General features: G+C 56.3%; 3 protein-coding genes across 5 annotated transcripts; 2 read left to right on the top strand and 1 right to left on the bottom strand.

Annotated features, from left to right (window-relative positions):
• Positions 1-67: 67 nt before the first annotated feature.
• On the top strand, positions 68-6081 carry STAR (steroidogenic acute regulatory protein). 2 transcript variants are annotated; one of them, XM_065651574.1, is made up of 10 exons: positions 68-218; positions 430-1605; positions 2495-2855; positions 3354-3467; positions 3725-3852; positions 3934-4092; positions 4623-4807; positions 5007-5100; positions 5182-5304; positions 5822-6081. In XM_065651574.1, the coding sequence occupies exons 3-9, from the start codon at positions 2792-2794 to the stop codon at positions 5287-5289; spliced, it is 852 nt and encodes a 283-aa protein (XP_065507646.1). In that variant the 5' UTR covers positions 68-218; positions 430-1605; positions 2495-2791; the 3' UTR covers positions 5290-5304; positions 5822-6081. The 2 variants fall into 2 exon arrangements, with proteins under 2 accessions (XP_065507646.1, XP_065507645.1); XM_065651573.1 differs by having other exon boundaries at positions 5182-6081.
• On the bottom strand, positions 5940-15717 carry ASH2L (ASH2 like, histone lysine methyltransferase complex subunit). 2 transcript variants are annotated; one of them, XM_065651568.1, is made up of 17 exons: positions 15580-15717; positions 14826-14895; positions 13607-13752; positions 12908-12996; positions 12453-12547; positions 12228-12323; positions 11911-12006; positions 11638-11713; positions 10950-10967; positions 9552-9645; positions 8994-9211; positions 8606-8773; positions 8076-8269; positions 7711-7803; positions 7259-7357; positions 6958-7017; positions 5940-6533 (listed from the first exon to the last, which is right to left on the bottom strand). In XM_065651568.1, exons 1-17 carry the CDS (start codon positions 15702-15704, stop codon positions 6426-6428), a joined length of 1845 nt encoding a protein of 614 aa, XP_065507640.1. In that variant the 5' UTR covers positions 15705-15717; the 3' UTR covers positions 5940-6425. The 2 variants fall into 2 exon arrangements, with proteins under 2 accessions (XP_065507640.1, XP_065507641.1); XM_065651569.1 differs by lacking the exon at positions 10950-10967.
• Positions 15718-17042: 1325 nt separating this feature from the next.
• On the top strand, positions 17043-19034 carry NODAL (nodal growth differentiation factor). The gene is made up of 3 exons (XM_065651810.1): positions 17043-17256; positions 18021-18802; positions 18882-19034. The coding sequence occupies exons 1-3, from the start codon at positions 17043-17045 to the stop codon at positions 19032-19034; spliced, it is 1149 nt and encodes a 382-aa protein (XP_065507882.1).
• The last annotated feature ends 4884 nt before the right edge of the window (positions 19035-23918 follow it).

Raw genomic sequence — 23918 nt, 5'->3', positions numbered from 1 at the left:
GTGGCTGTTTTGCCTTCGCCAGTGTTTGCTCCTCGGGAAAGGGTGGGAGGGTGCTGGGTGCCCATCCTGGAGCGGGGCTGTGCTGTCTTCCCAGGCATCCCCTCGCTGCCGTGCAGGACCGGCCGTGCTCCCCCTGTGCCCCCGGCACCCCCAGCTCGGGGCGCCCGGCTCAGCATCCCCAGCCGAGGGTCCGGGTGGGTCCGGGCAGCTCCGAGCAGGTGAGCGGTGCCAGAGCACGTGTGGGAGCAGCCAGAGGGACGGTCCCGGTGCCCGAGGTAGGCACTGGGACCCCAACCCCGTCCCGGATGCCTGTGGCACCGCACAGCACTGCTGCCCACTGGTGCCGCGGTGCCATCCCAGTGCCATCCCGGTGCCATCCCCAGTGCCATCCTGGTGCCGCGGCAGGGCTGCCGTCCCTTCTGCTCGCAGGCTCAGCAGACTCGGTGGCAGCGAGGGACCCCGCGGGACGTTCAGAGGAGATGCTGAGGTGGCACTGGGAGCCGGTGAGGCTCGGGGTTGGTCCCAGTTAGCCAAACGGAGGGTCCCGGAGCTGTTTTGGCACAGCTCCCTGGCTGTGGGTCTCTGTGCCACTCTGGGGACTGGCCGCCCGGAGCATTTACTGCATGTGCCATGGTGCAGCGTGACTGTCCCTGCGTGTCCCCTCCCGGGGGGCACAGAGGGACTCGTGCCCTTCCAGCCCCCCAGCCCAGAGCCGGAGGGGTGGCTCTGCCCCGGCTCTGTTGTGGTTCTTCTCACAAACAACCGCGTGTCCTTGTGCCGAGGCCTTGTGCCCGGCAGCGGCTGCTCCGGCGGGGATAACAGCGGTTTGCAGCTGGGGGGTCTCCGTGTCACCCTAGTGCTGTGTCCCCCAGCCTGGGGAGGGTCTCGGTGACCGCAGACCCCTTGGTGCTTGGTGTGAGCTCTGCGCTGCGGGGCTGGGAGCTCCCAGCAATGGCTCAGGGATTTCAAACCCTCCGGATTTTCCTCCTCCGTGCGCGGGGCTGCAGTGCTGGTCAGTGAGCAGGAGCACGGCTGTGGCGGAGGTTCCCCAGTAAACGTTTTGGAAGGGGATGGTCCAGCTTCTGGCTTCCTCCTGGTCCCACCAGCCTCTCCATGGACCTGCACGTTGCTGATGTGAACACAAGGTGAATTTTCTCACGGGGGATGGAGAGGAGCCGTCCCGGGATGGAGAGGAGCCGTTCTGGGGATGGAGAGGAGCCGTCCCGGGATGGAGAGGAGCCGTCCCGGGGATGGAGAGGAGCCGTCCCGGGGATGGAGAGGAGCCGTTCTGGGATGGAGGGGAGCCGTCCTGGGGATGGAGAGGAGCCGTCCTGGGGATGGAGAGGAGCCGTCCCAGGGATGGAGAGGAGCCGTCCTGGGGATGGAGAGGAGCCGTCCTGGGATGGAGAGGAGCCGTCCCGGGGATGGAGAGGAGCCGTCCCGGGGATGGAGAGGAGCCGTCCTGGGGATGGAGAGGAGCCGTTCTGGGATGGAGGGGAGCCGTCCTGGGGATGGAGAGGAGCCGTCCTGGGGATGGAGAGGAGCTGTCCCGGGGATGGAGAGGAGCCGTTCTGGGGAGCAGCAGGACCTTTACACAGACAGCAGGTAGGACCCAAATGGTGTCTCGGGGCTGGGTGGGGGGGCTCTGGGCTGACCTCCCCCTCGGCCCGGCTGTTGCGCCAGCGGGGGAAGGTCAGGTTCCCCGCAGGAGGGTGCCGGGCTGACGTCAAAGGAAGCAGCTGGTGATTCACGGGTTCTTGGGAGCGCTGCTCTCCGGGGCCATAACTCATCCCAGAAATGTCATTTCATCCTTGAGCCTTATCGCTGCTCTGCCGTTGGCCACCCCTCCCAGCCCCGTGGCAGATAAACCGGCCTCTGGGGGGGGCACGGGGGCTGCCCCGCGCTCCCAGCCCCGGGCTCGGCACCTTCATGTACCTAATAATCAGCTTTATAGAGGCAGAAGCCAGGCTGTGGTAGCGGGGGGCTCTGTGGGGTGCGCTGCATGCCCTCCCAAACACTCTTGTCTATGAGATGTGCGTAAAGTGTCCCAGGTGCTGCCCTGCTGGGCACATCTGTCCTGGTCAGTGTCCCCCCATCCTGCACACTCACCTGTTGTTACCTGTCAGAATTGGTTGTTACCCATCATTATTCATGGCTGATGGTCCATGTGGGGACAGCTGTGCTGTGGACCCCAGTTTTGGGCCCCTCAGGGCAAGAAAGGCCTTGAGGTGCTGGAGCGAGTTGAGAGAAGGGAACGGAGCTGGTGAGGGGCTGGAGCACAAGGGTGATGGGAGCGGCTGAGGGAGCTGGGGGTTCAGCTGGAGAACAGGAGCTGAGGGGAGACCTTCTGATCTCTGACCTGCCTGAAAGGAGCTTGGAGCCAGGGGGGTCGGGCTCTGCTCCCCAGGAACAAGCGCCAGGACCAGAGGAAACGGCCTCAAGTTGCGCCGGGGGAGGCTGAGGTTGGATGTGGGGAACAATTTCTTCCCCAAAGGGCTGTGGGGCATTGGAACAGGCTGCCCAGGGCAGCGCCGGAGTCACCATCGCGCGGAGCAGGAACACGCGTCCGCCCGTGTGCCAGCGCCCGCTCGCCGGACGCGGCCCGCGGCCTCCGGCAGATGCGCGAGGAGCCGGCTCCGGCCTTGGCCCCGCCGTGAGCGATGGCTCTTATCTCCGCGCTGACAAGCCAGCATCCTTCAGCGCCACTACTTAAGGGCGGGCGCCCGGAGGGCTGGGGCAGAGGAGCGATCGCCGCAGAGACGCCCGCCCGCAGCCCCGTCCCGCCGCGGAGATGCTGCCCGCCACCTTCAAGCTCTGCGCCGCCATCTCCTACCGGCACCTGCGCAACATGACGGGTGAGGGGACGGGGGACGGGCTGGGGGAGGCTGGAGGCTCCAGGGATGCTCTCTCCGCCCCACAACCTGCTGCTTTCTGGGTTTTGTGTTTTACCGTCTCCACGACGCTTTCTGCCCCCAGCCCTGTTTCTGGGGTGCGAGGGGGAGGGCTGGGTGCTGCTGCTGAACGCGGGGTGCAGCTGTAGGTAACGCTCCTGCTGCATTTTGCTTTCCTGCACTCCGTTCCCTATGCCTTTCCTGGGTGCTGCAGGTTGCTCCTCAGTATTTTTACTGCTGTTTTCTGCTCGCTGCCTGGAGCAGCGGTTGTGTAGGACAGGTTCTGTCCCAACACTATGCAACGGCACTCACCTGCTCTCTGCGCCCGGAGGGAACACAGTGAAGCAAGCAGAGGCTTTTTCAGTGTTGCACGCTTAAATTGCAAAAAAGAAACCCCAAAACCCAGCAAACCCTCTGCAGCACAGTGCTGGTGCTGGTGAGTGACGCGCTCTCTGCTCCCAGGTCTGAGACGACAAGCGGCCGTTGCCATCAGCCAGGAGCTGAGCAAGCTGGCCTGCCGCGGCGCCGGCCCCGGCTGCTGGATCCACCAGGTCCGCAGGAGAAGCTCCTTGCTCGGTAAGCGGCGGGCAGACGGGGTCTGGCCCTGCTGCCCGTGGTGACTGTCGCAGGTCAGCGCTTGGGGGAGAGCCGGCTCCTGGCTCGCCTGTGCTTTTGCTAAACACACGGGAAAGGCGGGCGGGTGGTGGGAATTGAGTTTATTTCCCCTGGGCACGGAGAAGTGTATTTGATGTAGATGAAGTTTATCTGGCGTTAGGGTGTGTTAGTGAACTGTGCAGCCTTCTGACACTCCTGGTTTGTCCGGCCCCGCGCAGGCTCGAGGCTGGAGGAGACGCCCTTCAGCGAGATGGAGATGTCGTACATCAGGCAAGGAGAGGAAGCCCTCCAGAAATCACTCAGCATCCTCGGGGACCAGGACGGCTGGAAGACGGAGACGGTGGTGGTGGGTGCTCTGCTTTGCAGCAGAACGGCACGGCCCTCCTGGAAATGTTGGTGGTGTTAATTCTGACCTTCCCTTCTCCAGGACAATGGAGACAAAGTGCTGAGCAAGGTGCTCCCGGACGTGGGCAAGGTGTTCCGGCTGGAGGTGGTGGTGGACCAGCCCCTGGACACGGTGTACGGGGAGCTGGTGGACAACATGGAGCAGATGGGAGACTGGAACCCCAGTGTCAAAGAAATCAAGGTAGGAACCGCCTGGGGTTCGCACAGCCGCGCTGCTCCCAGGGGCAAAGAGCCGCTTATGGCCGTCACAGCGGGGACACGGATGTTTTCCCACCTGTTCTTTGGGAACGGAGACACTGGACTTTCTCTTGTCCCGCTGCAGAGGCAGAGCCTGTAATCGCGTTGCTGCTGCAGCAGAACTGAGTGTGAGCCGCGTGTCTGCGGGTGGAGGTTTGTGTGTTGCTGGTTCCACCTGCAAGGTTGTGGGGCAGCTCTGTTAAATTTGTATTGTTACTGGAGAATAAATAGCACCACATCCCAGGGTATTTTGCTATTCCACAGCTTGTCTGGAATAAGAGAAATCCCTCCCCTTTTGAGGTATTGAAAACTAAAGCCGCGTATTCTGGGATGAAGCACGTTTGCCATTTTTTCTCACTATAAGCACTGAGTTTTTGTAAGAGCGTGTATTTGAACACACAGTAATCAATGCCAGCTTTTAGCTGTGTTTGCGGTAAATACCCCAAATTAACACTTCAATTCTAAACTGGGCAGATTCTCCAGAAGATCGGAAAGGACACGGTGATCACCCATGAGAAGGCAGCCGCCACCCCCGGGAACATCGTCGGGCCGCGGGACTTCGTGAGCGTGCGCTGCTCCAAGAGACGCGGCTCCACCTGCGTCCTGGCCGGCATGGCCACCAAATACGGAGCTATGCCAGAACAGGAGGGATTTATAAGGTAATAATCACCTTTTGCATTCACTTGTGGGGTGTTTGTCAAGTTGGATTAACACACAAGCTTTTAGCGTGGGCTCAGAGTACTGAGGTTTGTCTCAGATGCAGGAACTAAGGAAATACTAATTCCCCACTGCTGTAGTTTTTGGGATACAAGTCAGATCTTGCAGTTTTTTCTAACATGCACATTCCTGTCTCCGCAGAGCTGAGAACGGCCCCACGTGCATGATCCTGCGCCCGCTGCCCGGCAGCCCGTCGCAGACCCGGCTCACCTGGCTCCTCAGCATCGACCTGAAGGTGAGTTTTGGGGCCGTCCCCAAGCGGGAGCGGGGTTTGCCTGGGGACACGTCCCCTGATGGGCTGTTCCTGCTCCCCCAGGGCTGGCTGCCCAAGAGCATCATCAACCAGGTGCTGTCCCAGACGCAGGTCGACTTCGCCAACCACCTCCGGCAGCGCCTGGCGCGGACCGCGGCCGGGAGCTGCTGACGCGCGGGGAGAGCCGTACGGAATCTTGTACTGCCTTAATTACAGCCCAGGCTAGTTAGCCTTTAATAGTACACACCGCTAATTAATAAAGCTTTATTTATTGAAACTAATAAGGGAGGTCGCAGGGGCCAGCACATGCTCGTTGTGCAAATGCAGGACCAAAAATCTGAGGTTGACCAAGTCCAGCATTTGCTCCACTGAGCATGTGCTGGCCCAGTCAGGCCCCTGTGACCTCCCTCACTAATTAGTTTCAATAAATAAATGAAAGCTTTATTAGTCGTGTCTGCTATTAAATGCCTAATTAGCCATTCGGGAGGTCCCAGACACCTGGCTGGGGAGGCAGGACCAGCACATGCTCAGTGGGGCAAACACAAGACTTAACCTCAAATTTTACTCCTCTCCTTCCCCAAAACACAACTGCAGGACTTACCTAAAAAAATTCTATTCCCTTTTCCCCCCCCGGTGCAGCAGCTCTAATTTATTTTTCCTGTACAGGCACACAAGAAGTGTCACATTATTTATTCATTCAAAGCTCTGCAGTGATTATTGCCAGGAGGCCGTGTAGAACTTGTCAAAGCAGCAAGCTGGAGATCTTTATAGTTCCTACTTTGAGTTTAAATCTCATTCATAACAAGACAACAACAACAAAGTAAGAGTTAAAGCCTTTATTTTCAAACTGGTTTCCAGTTTGTGGGGAAAAAAATACAGTTTGGCCAGAAGCCCAAATTTCAGTTGTACATGCAGCAGTCTCGTTACAGCACAAGCTGTTGTCTATTGTACAATCAGCCGCTGAGCAGAAGTGCCGCTGCTGCAGCTGTACGGACTGAACCGCGACTGGCACAGCCCGCGTACGGCACAGGAGGAGCTTTCTCAGCACAACACTCGCTGCTTACGCTGTAAATGTTAGTGCTGGCCCCAAGGGATGCCCACAACCAGCACAACGTGCCCCAGAACTGCATCACTTAAGACTCCAACAGTGGCAGCGCGTGAATCGGGTAACAAATATATGTGACACCTGCTGGCGAGGGCTGCGGCTTGTTTGCTCCTTGGCTGATTGTTCCGAGTGATGCGTGTTCCTGTAGAATAAAAACCACTTGACTGGATACCCACTGCGTTGGTTTGTTATGCTGCGTCGTTTAAGGCTCCCAGGGTGGGCTTCGCCGCCCGTCCACCTCCGTCTCCACGTGGTACAGCACGTCTGCCAGCGTGTGCTCCACCACGGCCCCCCAGCCCATGTCGCTCATCTGCGAGGGAAGGAAAGACAAAGAGCTCGAGTCACGAAGGACATGGGGACCGGCCCTGCTGCGCAGCAGCATGCCAGGACCCTCTCCCTCCCAAAAACATTAGAAAATTTTCCAAGTGTTTCCTTAAACAAGAATTCAGCCCTCTTGCTGATAAAAGCAGCTGACACAGAGACTTGATAATCCATCAAAAGAAACATTTACATTTTTACTAAATAGTACATGCCAAGTTGTTTTTTAGGCTATCTGTCCTCAAAGACTGTTAAATAAATTTTGTTACTCTATCCATGTACACAGACTGAAGGGAACAGATACAGGCCTGGTATAAATCAGCTCCTACCACCACAATAAAACCTCAACCACTTTTGGTTTAAATACTGTGAGGCTGCCACAAAGCAGGGGGTAAAAAGCTTCGGTTATTACTTACCGGACGGTAAGTGATATCTCTAGGGGGGTACTTGAAATATGGTCCAAAGTTTATAGAAACCTGTGGAAGACATTTGTCATTAGATCCAAAAAAAACCAGGTAAATTTCTTCAGTCTTCATCCTCTCCTGCTCCTGAGCCTCCACCCTGTGCCAGAGCACATCAAACACCCTTGGCAGGGAAGCAGAGCGTTCGTTTGATGGTTTGATGAAGCTACATCACACAAGTGATGTCATGCACACTCTGTGCATTACTAAAGCTACAACAGACTTAGGAATTATCTTTCAAAGATACATTACTTACCGTGCAGCCCTTGTACAAAGAAATAGCAGGAAAATAAACTCCTTCAAAGATGTCTTTAAAGGCAACTCCTTGGCTGGCACCATTCTTGAAGAATATTATCTGCAAAGCAAAATGAAGAGGGTTTTTTTTTCCGCTGATGCTGTCTCTCATGGCCTTACTCCTGAACTACAAAGTCACCTCAGGAAGCAGTTTGCCGACACTCCCCGAACCTGCTGCCAGACAATTACTTAAGTGACAGCAACAACATTACAAGCAGCTGGTTTGTTCTGTTATTGTTGCTTTAATAAAAACATTCTGGTTTGGGTTTGGTTTTTGGTTTTGTTGTTGTTGTTGAAGAACTAATGATCAGCCTCCCTTTGTGCTCATTAAATGCGATGAATACCTACAATAAGCCAGTCTCGGCCAGCTCTCCACTCTCCCCGAGGTTCTGCATCCTCCAAGGTTTAACTCACCTGGCTGCCGGGAGCTTGCTTCAGGCTCTTCTCTGCTTTGTCCACAAAGTCCTTCTCTTCGAAGTACAAGTAGCTTTTGAATTTGATCAAAGCCTGAAATATTAGAAAAATAAAACCACTTCAGAAGTAATCCGGAAAACTGTTATGTCAAGTGACATATTAAAAAGCGTCAGGCACGCAGGAGCTCTGCAGAACATCTGTGTGGTTCTGGGTATTTTGTTTTCTTGAGATCAGTGCTTTGGGCCCTTCCGATATAAACCACAGTAAATCCAGAGGTAGGAGGGAAAGGACACACTCAACGCAAGAGCAACCTGTTTTCCACTCCTCCACCAAGCCAACGCTTAATCCGACAGCAAACACCTCACCTTGTCTTTGTAAGTGTCAGGCAGAGATCTGGCCGTCTCGGTATCTTCCGGAAGACTGATATAAAATCCCAGCACATCGCCCTGGCCGTAGCCAGACGAATAGTGTTTCCCTATCGACTGGTGGAACTTGGTTCCCTTTTTGCTGCGCCAGGAGTAACTGAACTTGTCGTATCCCAGAGGTGCCTGGAGGTTCCCTGCAAAAAACCAACTTTTTTTGTGAACACGGACAGCGGCACCAGCACCTCTGTGTCCCGCTTCGAGTTTTGGAACAGTAATTACATTCTGTTAACAAATGCATCTGCCGTTAGTACAAAGGCGTTGGCTACAGTGTTAAGCATGCAACAGCATAAAGGATCCACCCGTGCTGCACGGTTTACATCACCTGCAGAAACAGTTTCCCCTTCAGAAAAGCAGTGAAGAAGCTGGCAAGCCGAATGTGACTTACCCTCCTGAGGTCTACATTACTTGGGAAAGAAATATAGGAACCAGTTGCAATCCACCACTAAGAAATATTTGGTAAAATTCTTTACCTAGTGGCTGTGACCAGCCTAATCTGGCAGCTGTGTCCGGAGGCATCTCGTCCATGGATATTTCAAAGTACCATGCTCCTTTCCGCACGCCGTGCGAGGCTCGTACCATCGAATAGCCCTTTTCGCCGATAACGGTCAGCCTGTCGTCAGAAATCTTTAACTGAGGAGCTGTGGTAGAGGAGAGAGGATGATATGAGAGGGATGTTTGTGATTTTTAAAGTGCAGCGATGCCAAAAGGCAAGGGAACATACAGAAGGGGAATCAACATTTGCACCTCTTAAGGAAATTACGTCCGAAACATCAATAACAGGTAACGTGAGGTTACAAGAAGATGCCCCCTGTGAGAAGAGCCCGTTACACACTTGCAGAGGATTAGCAAGCTCTGTACCTCGGTCGTGCAGCGCCAGGAGGACCCGTTCGTACAGGCAGGCTCTGTAGAGGTCCCCGGGAATGGGTTTTCCTGCCCAACAGTCCAGCTCCAGCTTCTCTGGGTCTGGCGCATGAGGGTCGGGCTCAGCCAAGATGTAACGATACCCGTCTTTATTAAAGGGGTGTTCCAAGGGGTAACCGTGGGGCGGCAAGCGCTGGGCAGAAAACAACGGGTCGCTGCGGAACACAAAAAAGACAGGTTGGCATCTCACATCACAACTCAACGCGGGACAACCTCTCAGAGCTGTATCTGCCGTGCTCACAGCCTGCACAGCGCTTCACTGCCAAACGGTTGCTGCAAAATGAGCGTGTACTCAGCTACAAAATGAGTGTATACTCGGCTATTCCAAAGAACTTCTAGTGTGTGACCTATCAAAACCAGCCCAGGGTTATGGCACGATTCCCCATCAGTCTCTCGAGGGCAGAGACAGATGGGTGGCAGCATAAGGGACTGGAGTAGAGCCGTCCCAACGCCTCATCACACATGGCGGTGCCACCACATCGTCTCTCCTCTTACCTTCTGGTTTTCTTGGCTGTTCCCGTGGTCCCTCCATCCTGCTGCTTGCGCTTGGCTCCCCGTCCCTTCCCGCTGCCGCCGGCAGCGATTCCCCCTGAAACAGAAATGGGAACATTGGGCGGCTGGTGAGCAGAGCGAGCCCTGAGCATGGAACCTCCACCAGCACAGGGGCAGCCAAAACTAAACCCATCATGAGCTCAAGCACCTTGTCCCACAGTTATGTGGGAAACAGACTTTATTCAAAATGAGCACAGCAAAACCCAGAATCTTTATATTTGAAACGTCTGAATTTGGACTGGAAGCTAAGTGAGATTTTATCACCCAAATGAGCTCAACTCAAGCTTTTAAGGTGAGAATGAAGAATCTTTTCTGTCATCAAGACACCCACAGACGGCAGCACTGGGATCCACTGCCAAAGCGCCGTGATTTGCTTTCACGGAGATTCCAGTCACAGATCCGACTTATTTCTGCAAAAGCAGCAGAAAACCCAAGCTGCAGCACACACTGTCTGGTTTTAATCAAAGTCATCACGCATGGCACTGCGCTGGAGAAACACTCTGACACCGATAAGCAATAAGCACTTAACGTTACATTTCCATCTATAAAACAAAATACACCTAAGCTGAGGGAAAATGAGAAGCAATAGAGGTGTTTCTCTTCAGTATTACCAAAATCTGTGCTTGAACAGCGTATCATTTCGTATTACAGAGCCCAATTTTTACCCATAAATCAAACCACAGTACAGGAAAAGCTACACATCAAATGTAATCAAACTAGTATCAGTATAATGTTTAATACATTAAATGTATATGCACTTTATCATTACGCTGTTTCGAAAAAGACCACTATTGATTTACTAGGAAAACTACAGAATTTCTATGTACTGTAGATAAACACCTTTACGAACCGCATACTGTGTCACAACTAAAAATATAGTCAGCTTTTAAATTATCAGCATTCCCCTTACGGTGTAAGGGATTCACACTATATTCTGCACAAACATGACGTGATTTCAGCAGCACTGGCTGGTTTCAGTGCAGAGAAACGTTCAGGCTCCCCAGCTCATCACCACTTACTTGGCTGAACAATCACAAATTCACATCAGCCCACAGGTTCCCCTTATTTAGGCATTCAAATTTAAAACCACCACAATATCAGGTCGAATCATACAAAGTGAAAATAAAACTGTAAACCAGTCAAGTGGGGCAGAATATGATAATGAAAAACTAACTGCTGAAGATTAAAAAGTGAAATTATTGGTTTGTATTGAGGTATTATTGCAATCACATCAGGGCACGCTTTGGATTTTTAATTGACTTTAGCTTCTAAGATAATTGAGCAAAAAAGCTTCGCAAACAATAATACTTAAGTTTTAGAAGCTGAAAGGTAAATATTCACCTCCCAAAGAGGCTCCACCTGTAAGAATAGAAGTGGCACCACGTTTGCATCAATCTTCCAGAAATTACATAAAAAACAACCAGTGCATGAAATGGAGACAACGCAGCCTTAGGTATCTACAAATAGTCTCTAAAAAGCCCCCAGCACCTCCTGTCAGGCGCTACTTGATGCATTTTAGGGAAGGGTGTAGCCTTGCACACAAAGAAATCCCACCGGCAGGTAACGTTACCGTTTGGAATCTCGGTGCGCTGGGCAAAGCCACGAGCGCAGCTCTCGTTCCGCAAAAACAAACAGCAGTAAAACGCAAGCAGTAATTATTGGGAATAACACAGACCGTCCCCAACTACTCTGAAATCTCAGAGCGAGGAAAACAGGAAATATCAATAATACAAGTAGGTAAATTAAGATGATTATGGAGGAAAACGGACAAGCTCAGCTTTCGTGCAGGCACCTTGGTTTAGCTGGCTGCCATGAACAAAAAAGTTGAAGGTTTGCAATAAGGTAAAATGAAGCTCTCTCTACAGAAAGGCACAGCGACACTGGCAGAACATGTTTTGAAGATAATAAGAGTAATCTCAGTTCACACGATGGGTTTAATTGCAGCATCTCAACCGATGTAATTGCACAAGGACTGGGAATACACGGCTTAGCCCCAAATATTCAAAAAGCGCCTGATTCAAGAACTTGCCATTTAAGTTTCCGCTCGTGGACACGGCGTTGTTCTGTTTCTGGTTGTCATACGCAGGCCCGATATTGGCGAGATCCTAAAAAGAGATAAAAAAACGTGGTGTCTGGACTGGGTCCACCTCACCCTCAAAGCCCGAGCAGTGCGGTGCTGCAGCCCAACTCACAGCGCAGCCGAGTTCTGCTCGTGACCGAGCACAAACCACAGCAAAAAGAATCCCCCGCCCTCCTCCTGGCTCCCCACAGCACGACTTCCCTTCCCTCTCCCACTACGTACTTGGTCTACAAGCCCAAACTTGGGGTAATCCTCTTCTGGGTCTTTGCTCCCCGGGTCCGGATGCTCCTTCACCAAGAATACGTCTCTTTCTTTACACTAAAACAGAGCAGGAGTTCAAGTTACGCATGGTAAGATCACACCAGGATCATTAACAAGTGTTTAAATCATAATATTTATGAATAGGATGTATATGAGCTAAATAAGAAGCTTCAGACTCTTCACCATTCACCCCTAAGCCCAGACCTCGGCAAACACAAATGTCAGACAACTGTACTGTGCGCGGAAAATCCTCCACAGATTTAACTCCAAACACTCACCATAGTTTTGACAATATTATTAGGCCAAGTCATTTTCCCGGGTCTCTGTCGTGTTGTCATGCACTCCCAGTATTTATCAATAAATGGGATAATATCCTGTTAAAAAAAAAAAAAAAAAGAGCCTTAACACTGTGGGTCTGAAAGCCTCGCTGCCGATATTTGAAGTTGCGTTTCACTGAACTCAGAGCCCATGTAAATGCACGATGGTTTTTGTAACAGCCGTACCTTATCTTTTGAGAACATAGTTTTCGGGTGCTCATCTTGTGTCCTTGACTGCCACGTTAGGTTGGCCAGAGCACTAAGGCACATTTCCTTGAGATCTTAAAAACCAAAAATATTCCAGAGCTGGAATTACACTTCACAGGGAAGATCAAACACAGACCCGTGCGCAGAGCGATCCCTGACCACACGGCACCCGCAATATCCTGAATAACAAACCCCTTGCAAGTTCTATTCTCGCTCTGCAGCCCCCAATGAACAGAAGACTCACCATCTCAATTAACTTGGTAGCAAATGGCAAAACGCTTTTAGAAAGAGCCGCACGCGCTTGTCGCTAATATGGGAATTTTTGGGGGCATTTTTGAAAAGTTTCAGCTGAACCTTCCCACCAACTTTAGACAAAATGAAGCCTCCAAGATTATCTTGCACAAAATTCCAAACAGGCGTGCTTTTACACTTACTTGCTTGTTTCCTTAAGAAATAGGTGTTCCCGCTGTGATGGCAAACGTTGCAATGGAAACTGTAGTTGGTCATGAAGGGCAGACACGACCTGGAAAAGCACACGGTGATTTGTGAGTACCGGTGTACACCTTACCGCACCAGGTTAGGAATTATTCTTCACTACATTGGGTTAAAAAATTCGTTATTCCAGGTTAACAATTTTTCTCTCTTTCTCCAAACCCAGGGACATCTAACAGGCTCGATGATATTTTCATCACATTAAGTTTATCACAAGCACCAAAAAAAGTGAAAAAGTGAGAAAAACGTAAGCAAGCCACGTGTCACCTTCTTGTTTTACAGAAGTCCTAAAATTCATCCAGCAAAATAACAAACAACCCAGAAGCTCCAGAGAAAGAGCTCCATCCAAGCCAGTTAATTCTAACTGGAAATCTAGAGCGCTTTTTAGGGACAAAATACAACCAAAAAAAAAGCTAAGTTTTTAATAAGTCTAAGGTCAGTCCCATGTAGGTTCTAGAAATAAACTGAATTCACTTTTCATTTGCAGGAAGATTTTATTTTTTGTTCACGTCAACTGAAAGTGTCTGCTGAAGCCCGCTCTGCTTTTCAAATGACACTCTGGGCTCCTGGGAATTTCCACTCCAAACACTCCCGTTTTTGCTAAGCAGTTTGGCGCCCGGCGCTACGCGGAGCTGACGCACGTGGTATCGATGCCGAACGTGTCCGCCGTGAACCACTTGGTGCAGATCCCGCACTGCAGCTCGATCTCCCCCAGCTGCCGCCCGTTCTCCTCGTCCACCGAGCCCGCCTGAGCGTCCAGCGCCTCCGAGGTGTCCCCAGCACCTTCCTGCAACCGGAGCACAGCAGCAAACCCGTGAACCAGACAGGAGCTTTGTGCAGTCACCTGTCAGAACAGGACGTTTAGAGGGAACAGGTTTTCTTCCCCTAAGACACAGGGGTGCTGTGAGCTGGAGCTATTCCGCAGATTCAGTTAGTGAGAACTGGTCAGACAGGTGAGGATTTGATTTACAAAATAGTTCTTTAAAGAACTAAAACGGAGGCTAAGAGGACGGCAAGTCCTTCTCATCTGAACCACAGGAATGTGTTTGGATTTTGTTTTCTGAATAACCACCTGCTCACCTGCTATGTCCTCGTCTCACCCTGGCTTAGTGATCTTGGCAAACAGAGGATGCTTATTAGTTCCAAAGTGTCAGGTGTCGCCAAACAACTATTGGTTAAATGGAAATATTTTCTACAAAACATTTGATGTTGGGGATGGTCAGTAGGTCAGAGAGGTTCTCCTGCCCCTCTGCTCTGCCCTGGTGAGACCTCATCTGGCATATTGTGTCCAGTTCTGGGACCCTCAGCTCCAGCAGGACAGGGAACTGCTGGAGAGAGTCCAGCGCAGCCACCAAGATGCTGGAGGGAGTGGAGCATCTCCCGTGTGAGGAAAGGCTGAGGAGCTGGGGCTCTTGAGCTGGAGAAGAGGAGACTGAGGGCTGACCTCATTAATGTTTATAAATATATAAAGGGTGGGTGTCACGAGGATGGAGCCAGGCTCTTCTCCGTGACAACCAACAGTAAGACAAGGGGTAATGGGTTCAAACTGGAACACAAGAGGTTCCACTTAAATTTGAGAAGAAACTTCTTCTCAGTGAGGGTGCCAGAGCCTGGCCCAGGCTGCCCAGGGAGGTTGTGGAGTCTCCTTCTCTGCAGACATTCCAACCCGCCTGGACGCCTTCTGTGTAACCTCATCTGGGTGTTCCTGCTCCGGCGGGGGGATTGGGCTGGATGAGCTTTCGAGGTCCCTTCCAATCCCTGACATTCTGTGATTCTGTGACGCCTGTCCTTTTTGCACCCTGGGTAGCACCCGCAGCTGTCTCTGGCCTTTGCGCGTCCCCTGTCACCCGTGTCACCTACCAGCGCGTCCTTCCCGCCAGCGGCCTCTGTGTCCAGCGCTGCGGTGACATCGGCCAGGGCGGCATCTCCCCTGCGGGGACAGGAACCCCCGAGAGCGGCCTCGGAACTGGCCTGGACTGGGGAGAACTGGGGGAGACTGGGGAGAACTGGGGGAGACTGGACTAGGGGAGACTGGGGTGAACTGGGGAGACTGCGGGAGACTGGGGAGACTGGGGACAACTGGAGAGACTGGGGAGATCTGCGGAGAATGGGGAGATCTGGGGAGACTGGGGAGAACTGAGGGAGACTGGGAGACGCTGGGGAGAACTGGGAGACACTGGGGAGATCTGGGGGAGACTGGGGTGAACTGGGGAGAATGGGGTGAACTGGGGAGAACAAGGGTGAACGGGGGAGCCTGGACTAGGGGAGACTGCGGTGAACTGGGGAGACTGGGGAGAACAGGGGGACACTGGGGAGAACTGGGGAGAACGGGGTGAACTGGGGAGAACTGGGGGAGACTGGACTGGGGGAAACTGGGGTGAACTGGGGAGAATGGGGAGATCTAGGGAGAACTGCGGAGAACGGGGGGAGACTGGACCGGGACAGCCCGGTGCGGACCGGGCCCTGCCGGGCCGCACGGGCCGGGGCTCCGGGCACCGCGCTGTGGCTGGGGCAGAACCGCCGGCGCCCCCCGGGCAGGGGCAGCATCCCCCGGCACGCTCCCGGCTCGCAGGGCCGGGCGCTGCGCGGTGCCGAGGGGCCGGCAGGGACTCACCCGCTCTCGGCGTCGGCAGCGCCCGGCTCCGGCGGGGCCGGCGGCTCCGGGGCGGGTGGCTCCGGGGCGGGCTCCGGCCCCTCGGCCGCAGGGCCCGCAGCCCCGGCCGCGGCCGCCGCCGCCATCTTCCCGCGCCGCGTCCCGCCCGCCGCGCGGCGCCGCGCGCGGCTCTCGCGAGACCTCCCGCTTCAAAGGGCAACGGCTGCCGGTGGGCCCCACCGCGGGCGGGCGGCGGAGCGGCGCCGCCTGCTGGCCGGGAAGGGCACGGCGGGGCGGGGGGAGCCGCGATGTCACCCCGCTCCGCCGTGACGTCACCGCGCTCCGCCGTGACGTCACCCAGCCCAAGCCTGGGACTCGGTGCGGGGGTGACAAAGGTCCCGCCGGGAGCAGGTCCCTGCAGGGCGGGGACGCCGCCAGCAGCGTCTGGGGGTCCTGCGTGAAGATTCGGCACGTTTCCCCCGGGAAGGAGGAGCGCCACCCGCCAGCTCTGCCAAACCCTCTCGCTGGGAGGGCTGGCGGAGGTGGGGGACGCCCCTGCTCGGCTCCTCACACCTCCGGGGCCCAGCTGTGCGGGGGTGATGCGCAGCCATGTGTCCCCACGGCCTCTGTCACTCACTCTGCAGTGCTACGGGCAGAAGGGCTCACCCACCGCACCCCCCGGCCTGGCCCAGCAGCACCCCCGCCCCAGCCACATCGGACCCCCAGGGCTGGTCCTTGGGCCAGGACCACCCGAGGACACTGCCATCCCCCCGCACCCAGCGGTACGAGCCCGCTGTCCTGTCCCACGCCCTGTGCCGGCAGCAGGGAGGGCAGTGGATGCTCAGCACCCTCTCCCCAGGTCCTGCTCCGAACTCCTGCCTGGGAGGGGCTGGAGGAGCGATGGGGACGATATCCACGGGTACCCCAGGCCCTGGCCTGTTCTCCAAGGAGCAGGACAGGATTGTTGTGGGAAGGTGTTGGGGCCACCCTTCCGCAGGGGTCCCAGCTGCAGGGCGCTGGGGACAGTGGTGTCCCTGCACAGCGAGCGGGTGGCCGTGTCCTCCATGGCAGGACAGCGCTGGAGGGAGCTGGTGGTGGGGACAAGCCCAGGAGGGATGGATGGAGAGAGGGATGGGGAGGAGGAGGAGGGATGGGGAGCTGGAGATATGGAGAGGTGGAGGGATGAGATGGGTATGGACAGGGCTGGAGGCAGGGAGGGAAGGATGGGGAGAAGGAGGCAGGGAGAATGGGAGGAACAGGAGAGATGGAAATGCAGAAGGATGTGGGGCAAATGGGGGGTGGAGGGGAGAGAGAATGGGGATAGGGACGGGGAGAGGGACGGGGCTGGGGATGAAGCGATGGCAAGAGGGACAGGGAGAAGAGGGGAGGGGGTGAGGGTGGCGGGGAGGGGGCTGCGGGGGCCGCCCGGGGCGGCGCTCGGGGCTGCGGTACAAATAGGGCGGCTGCGGGCGGCCGCTCCAGCCATGCGGGTCCCGCTGTGCTCCGCGCCCGCGCTGGCGCTTTGCGCCCTCGTCCTGCTCTGCCTGGGCTGCGCACCCACCCGCGCCCCCACCGCACCCACCCGCGCCCCCACCCGCGCCCCGCCGCGCTGCCCCCCGCTGATGCTGCAGCTGCTCCGCGCTCCGCCCGCCCCGCTCCGCGCCGCCGCCGCCGCCGCCTTCAGCTTCTCCCCGCACGGTGAGTGGGGCCGCGGCCCCGGGAACCCCTGTCCTGGCACCGACACTGTTCCTGGGACCGGCACCGTCCCCGAGCATCCCTGTCCTGGCACCGGCACTGTCCCCAAGCATCCCTTTCCCTGGCACCGACACTGTCCCCGGGACCGGCACTGTCCCCGAGCATCCCTTTCCCTGGGACCGGCACCCGCAGCTTTCCCGAGCATCCCTTTCCCTGGCACCGACACTGTCCCCGGGACCGGCACTGTCCCCAAGCATCCCTTTCCCTGGCACCGACACTGGCCCCGGGACCGGCACTGTCCCCGAGCATCCCTTTCCCTGGGACCGGCACCCGCAGCTTTCCCGAGCATCTCTTTCCCTGGCACCGACACTGTCCCCGGGACCGGCACTGTCCCCGAGCATCCCTGTCCTGGCACCAGCACTGTCCCCAAGCATCCCTTTCCCTGGGACCGGCACCCGCAGCTTTCCCGAGCATCCCTTTCCCTGGCACCGACACTGTCCCCGGGACCGGCACCGTCCCCGAGCATCCCTGTCCTGGGACCAGCACTGCTCCCAGATGCCCCGTCCCTGAGCACCCCTGTCCCCAGCTGCCAAGGCAGGATGCTGGGGGGCTCCTGCTGGCTCTTGTGATGGATCCAGCTGCTTTCTCCACACCCTCGGGCTCCCGCGGCAGGGACTGTGTCCCGGCAGCATGCAAGGACATGGTCCCCTCTGGCACCGGCACTCCCCGGTGAAGCAGGTGCCCTCACCATGCCCCTTGGCTTTCAGGCTCGCTGCAGAACGGCTCCCGCTGGGCACTCTCCTTCGACATGTCCTCCCTCTCCAGCAGCCAGGAGGTGAGCCTGGCCGAGCTCCGCGTCCGCCTGTCCGGCCTCTCCCCAGCCCACAGCGTCTCCCTGGACATCTACCACAGCCGGCGGTGCCGGGGCGGCAGGACCTGTGCCCACCAGCTCTTCCTGGGCACCGTAGCTGGCAGCCCCTCGTCCACCCAGGCCTCCTGGACAGTGTTTGAGGTCACCAGCCTGCTCCGGTCCTGGCTCCACCAAGCCGCAACCCCTGGGCACCAGAGTCCCACGGGACAGGAGTGGTGGGAGGCAAATGGGTCGGCCGCCCCGACCACCACCACGACACACTTGCCCATCTTGAGTGACGCTGGTCCCAGGGAGCCAGCCCTGCCCCAGGACATGATGGACAGAGTCCTGCTGCTCGTCTTCTCCAAGGACAAGTCTCCAGGAGACCACAGCCTCATCCAGACAGCAGAGACCTCCAAGCACGTCATGCGCGACAGTGGCTCCCAGGGCACGGGGACCCGTCGGCATCGCAGGAACAGGAAGGAGAAGCAAAGGATCAAAGTGAGTGACGCTGCTGCTGTCCCCGGGGAGGAGGGCAGGACCTTGTGCAGGAGGGTGGACATGGTGGTGGATTTCGAGCAGACTGGCTGGGGCAGCTGGATCGTCTACCCCAAGAAGTACAACGCCTACCGGTGCGAAGGGCAGTGCCCATCACCTGTGGACGAGACCTTCAAGCCCACCAACCATGCCTACATACAGGTAAGAGGGACCTGCTGCCCCCCTGCACCCCCGGCCCTGCCAGCCCACGGCAGCGGGTGACACTTTTTCCTTCCCACAGAGTTTGCTGCAGCTCTACAAGCCCAACCAGGTGCCCTGTCCCGCCTGCTCCCCGGTCAGGATGAGTCCCCTCTCCATGCTCTACTACGAAAAGGGCGAAATCGTCGTCCGCCACCACGAGGACATGATCATTGAGGAGTGCGGCTGCAACTGAGGGCAGCTCAGAAGGGGCACATCTCTGCCTAGAAAGTGTCCCCGAGGACTGGCCACCCAACCCATGACCAACGCACAGACTGGGGCATCGCTGAGCCCCTGTCAGCTCCGAATCCCACGTGCCAGTGTGCCGAGGAAGCTCTGGCTGTGCCGGGGAAGAAGGAGCGGGGTGCCCGGGTGTTGGCAGCTCTGCAGCTGTGTGGCTGTGGTGCACAGGTGGATCTGGGGTGCTGGGTGCCCGACGGCTGCGTTTAGCCGGGAGCCGCGGTGCTGGCAGCCAGTGTGCACCAGGGCAGCCGGGGCTGGTGCTGCTCCAAAGGGGCAGGAGCCGGGGTGCAGGGCTGGAGCGTGGCAGCATCTCTCGCTGCCACCACGTGCTGCCTACGGTGACGTTCTTTTTGCCGCAACAGGTATTGCTGGCAGCTACAAGCACTGCAGCACCGGCGTCGGGCCACGCTGAGCATCTGCACCATTGGGATTTTCAATCTCCCCCAGGGTTTTGGCATTTCTCTTAAGATTTCTATTATATTTCTATTAAAATGCTACCAGATTTATATCACACTGAAGCCGAGTTAATGTGTCAGGCCAGTGTCTAGAGCTCCCAGCCACAGCGCCACATGGGCAGCAACACACAGGGCCTCCATCTCTTCACCCAGGACCATACTGGGAGTGATGCAAACGATGGGCCTGGGGCTCCCGCATCCCTCCCCAAAGCATTGCCCAGAGCCAGAGGGGGTTTGCACAGGCAAGCGAGGTGTCCCTGGAAATAAGGCAGCCCCACGGTGGGTCTCGGTGCGTCTGAGCCCCCCCAGCCCACCCTGAACATCTTGGCTCACACACTGCTTTCCTCTGTAAAACCGCAGGTTTGCTAAAAGCTTTTCCACCACTCACTGGATGTGGCGGCAGTGAAAGGGTCGTGGTTGTACAATGCATCAATAAATTCTGTATGTTAAAAACGCCTGGTAGACTCTGCTGATTTCCACGGCCCGTTTGTGCCATGGAATGGGGCCGGAGCGGGAGAGCTGCAGCCCCACGCGATGCCCGCGGGTGACCGTGTCCCCGGGGTGACCGTGTCCCCAGGTGCCAGCCCTGAGGAGGCAGACGCTCCTCCTGGGGCAGGGGGGGTCACCGCCCGGGTCTGGCCGGTCTCACCCCATGGCCGTGGGTCTGGGCTCCCCCGGGCTCGCCACTGCGCGTGGATGGGGACACGCACACGCGTGGGGACCCGCTGCTGTCCCCGGCTGCCCGCGGCGGGACGGGGACATCCCCACCCCTCCCCTCCTGGGACCAGCAGCCCCCAGTCCACATCCCAGCCCAGCCCCATCATCCCAATCCACATCCCGGGCGGCGGGTAAACAAACCGCGTCTGGGCCCCCCCGGCCGCCCCCGCTCGCAGATTCACACGGGGACCGGCCCGTCATTAGAGGGTCATTTGCAGGAGCTGTCAAGGGTGGGCAGGGGCCCGGGGTCACCCCTGGCAGGACACAGACCCGCACCGAACCTGGAGATCTGGGCTCGATGAAATAAAGTTCGTTTTTTTCCCTCTTCCTCCGCAGGTTTGCTTCTCCCTCTCCAACCCGCTGTCACACCAGCCAGGAAGCTCCGCTCTCACACGTCCCCCTTGGGACCCCCTCGCCCTCCCCAGCCCCCGTGTCCATCAGCCGTGCTGGAAGCTGTATCTTGGCCATCTCTGCCCCTCCATCAAGCCTGTCTCAAAGCGAGCAGCCAGTTCTAAAGTTGTCGTGGGGTGGAGGGGGGACAGACAGTGGTTCCCTGGGAAGAGTGGGGTGGAAAAATAAAGTCTGAGATTCCAGGGCTGTAAGGAAAACATCAAAGTGCAGACGGTGACAATAAGGTTGCACCGCCGTGCTTAGGCAAGGTATCTGCTAGCGAGCCAGGCTTTGCAAGGCTTGGGCTGTGAGCGGGGACCTAATCTGTGAGCAGAGAGAGCTCTGGCCCCTCTCCTGCCCCAATACACATCAGGTTTGGGACAGAGGGAGCCCAGACATGCAGGACAATAAAGTGGGGGGACAGCTCCAGCCTGGCAGGGGGTCCTGCCCTCCTGCTGGCATCACCAGGTCCCTGCTGGTCACCTTCCCAGTGACGGGTGGGACCCTCCAGCACCCCGGGGCCAGCTGCTGCTGGGCAGGGATGCTGCCCGGGCGGTGGGATGGCAGGAACGGGACACGGGGGTCACGGGTGGTGGGATGGCAGGAACGGGACGGGGGTTTCACCCAGTCCCGCTGCACGGGCAGGGAACGGTCCGGCTGGCACCCACGGCCAGACCCCGCTCTTGCCATCCTGGATGCTCTCGTGAGCCTTGCCTGGGCAGGAGTGACCCCGTTTTGCCCCATTTTCTCAGTGTGGTGCTGCTGCAGAGCAGCAGCTCTGCCGTGAGCGCTTGCAGGGAGGAACACCTCGTGTTGGGGAGCTGGTATGGTCTCCGCTTTTGGAAGGGCTGGCTGGGCTTTAGCACTCGCACACACAGGCATAGGAAGGACGGAGCCTTCCCAGGGCAGGGGAGGTTTTCTGGCAGGGAAAGTGCCCGGGGTTTTACAGGAGCACTGCCTGCCCATGGGCTTATCAAAGGCCCAGGGTAATATTTGCAGAAACGGTGGATTAAGGCACGAGCTGGGTCAGGCGGGTATTGTTTGTCCCGTGACCAGGACACGGACCAGGACATGGGGACGCGGGGAGCACGGTTCTGCCCTGCTCGAGACAAAAAGGGGCAGGGACAGAAAATGCAACGACAAAGCCAACACTTGTCCCTCAGACCTCCCCGGAGCACCGCGGCTGTGTGAGGCAGCCACCCACGTGCAAGGGCGGCCACACCGCAGCCAGCACCGACCGGCGGCTCAGCCCGCGGCAAAGCGGCTCCTCAGCCTGACGGTGCCGGTGCCGGCCGAGGAACAAACGCTGCTCGAGCAGGGACCACGGGACCACAGGACGGTTGGGGCTGTCGGGACCTCCAGAGATCATCCAGTCCGACCCCTGCTAAAGCAGAGTCACCTGCAGCAGGTCGCACCGGGTCGTGTCCATGCAGGTTTGAATATCTCCAGACATGCAGATATCTAACCACCTTCATCAAGGCACAAAACCCCTACACCAATGATGACTCCAATGTCCATAATTTAGGCAAACAAAGCTCTCAATCAAGATGAAATTGAATCATCCAGACTATGTCTATGAATATTTCCTATTAAAACATCCACTGTCAGAAAAAGCTGTTGTAATTGTGAAGTGGTAACTTGACCTGGACGGGCGATGTGCAGGGAAGCCTGTCCAGGGTACAGACAGTGAAAACTGAATGTCCGAGCTTTCCTCAGGCTCAGGTACGAATGTCTCGCTCAGGGACACATTTCTCCTGTCTCATCCACCAACTAATATTAAGCTTGCTCCCCCTGGAAAGGCTGAGCTGCTCCTTAGGTGGCTTAGGCAAGTTCGGAGCGCTGGAAGCATGAACGCACAAGGGAAAGGATCCAAAAACACCCGCTGAAGGATGCAGCACCGGGTGGGCGTGAGGAGGGGATGAACAGTGGAGAACAGGAGCAGGGGATGCTGAGACCGCACAGTGACACACCACGGCCGCAGGAGAAGTCCAAGGCATGGGCTTGGGACAAATTGCACCAGAGCCAACAGAACATCCCCGTGTCACTCGCTCTGTCCCCAGCGTGCCTGGGGCCCCGCTCCGGGAAGCCAGCGGGAGCCCTGACCCTCCCGCACCCCTCACACCTGGCCGGGTGCTTGGCGGGGTTGTTCGCCCTCTCTCCGAATTATCGGCCAGGAATTGCTTGCGGAGGCACCTGGCGCTTTGATGCTCCCCCCAGATCTACATAAGCACGCAGATACCGATGCAAAGCTGGCACAGGCACGGACAAAATACTTAACACCTAAACACTTGTTACCCTCTAGCAGGGGGGCGGGAGGGAACAGAATTTAAAAGCAGCACTTGCAAGAGCTCACACTTGAAAAAAAAAAAAGAAAACCAGGCAGTAGCTTTCGTACCAACATAAAAACCCATCACCATGAGGCTCCCGTTCACGTCTGGGTCAGAAACTCACAGAAAAAAAAAGCAGCAAGGCTGAAATCAGCTTGTTTCTCCCCAGAGACATGCCTGGGTGTGCAGATGGGGACAGTCCTGCTGCCCAGGTCAGCCGGGGTCACCCCCCCAAACCTTCCCCGGCACAGGGCGAGTGCCAGATCACGGGGTCCGGTGCTTCAGCATCCACTTACTTATTGCAAACAGCCCACAGGTCTGTCACGGCTTTTTCAGTCTCCCTTAAAGTAACTGGCTTTGGACAAATTCACATCAGAATAAGTTTTTTTAAACCCAAGCCTTGTGCTGCCTCCCCCAAAACAGGGCTGGAGGTTGCTGTGACCAGAGCAGGACACAGGGATCTGAACTGCTGCAACATCATCTAGCGGTGCCGTTTCTACCTGAAAATTATTAATTTAGCAAGAGACATGAGTCCGTGGCAGCTGCAGGTCAGAGCACACGCTCCAGCAGCTCCCCTCTAAACACACGTAATAAACCCCAGCAACTGCTACAGAGCTGGAAGACCGATAAAGTGACATCCGAGGGCAATAAATTCAAATCTGTCCCCATTAAGGTTTCAGAGAAATGCTTAATCTTATCTTAAAAAAATGCAAGTTTATCTGCAGCAATTGCTTTGTCTCTGTTTCTTCTGTTACTCATTATTAAAGGTTTGCATATCATAATGTCACAATTTAGCTTAATTAGCAGATGTTCAAACGCTATCTACCAAGACTTGTTCGGACAGACACTCATTGTCTTTTAGGAAGTCTGCGGTTTGGGCCGTGTCCTAATTTGCATTGTCCTTCTTGGAGATGCCTCAACCGCCACAAGATGCCACCATCACATGTG

The sequence above is a fragment of the Caloenas nicobarica genome, chromosome 25, assembly GCF_036013445.1.
Source record: "Caloenas nicobarica isolate bCalNic1 chromosome 25, bCalNic1.hap1, whole genome shotgun sequence".
Taxonomy (NCBI): Eukaryota; Metazoa; Chordata; class Aves; order Columbiformes; family Columbidae; genus Caloenas; species Caloenas nicobarica.
The sequence above is the reverse complement of the archived record's forward strand: the minus strand, read 5'-3'. Positions and strand labels throughout refer to the sequence as shown.

Bases quoted from the DNA above. Each gene is read 5' to 3' on its own strand.
- STAR (XM_065651574.1), top strand. From the start codon at position 2,792: ATGCTGCCCGCCACCTTCAAGCTCTGCGCCGCCATCTCCTACCGGCAC. The intron at 3,853-3,933 runs GTGGGTGCTCTG...TCCCTTCTCCAG, and splicing joins GGAAGACGGAGACGGTGGTG to GACAATGGAGACAAAGTGCT. The intron at 5,101-5,181 runs GTGAGTTTTGGG...CTGCTCCCCCAG, and splicing joins TCCTCAGCATCGACCTGAAG to GGCTGGCTGCCCAAGAGCAT.
- ASH2L (XM_065651568.1), bottom strand. From the start codon at position 15,704: ATGGCGGCGGCGGCCGCGGCCGGGGCTGCGGGCCCTGCGGCCGAGGGG. The intron at 11,714-11,910 runs GTACGTAGTGGG...ATCTCTTTTTAG, and splicing joins AGTTTGGGCTTGTAGACCAA to GATCTCGCCAATATCGGGCC. The intron at 8,270-8,605 runs GTAAAGAATTTT...GGTTTTTTGCAG, and splicing joins AGGCTGGTCACAGCCACTAG to GGAACCTCCAGGCACCTCTG.
- NODAL (XM_065651810.1), top strand. From the start codon at position 17,043: ATGCGGGTCCCGCTGTGCTCCGCGCCCGCGCTGGCGCTTTGCGCCCTC. The intron at 17,257-18,020 runs GTGAGTGGGGCC...CTTGGCTTTCAG, and splicing joins CTTCAGCTTCTCCCCGCACG to GCTCGCTGCAGAACGGCTCC. The intron at 18,803-18,881 runs GTAAGAGGGACC...TCCTTCCCACAG, and splicing joins CCAACCATGCCTACATACAG to AGTTTGCTGCAGCTCTACAA.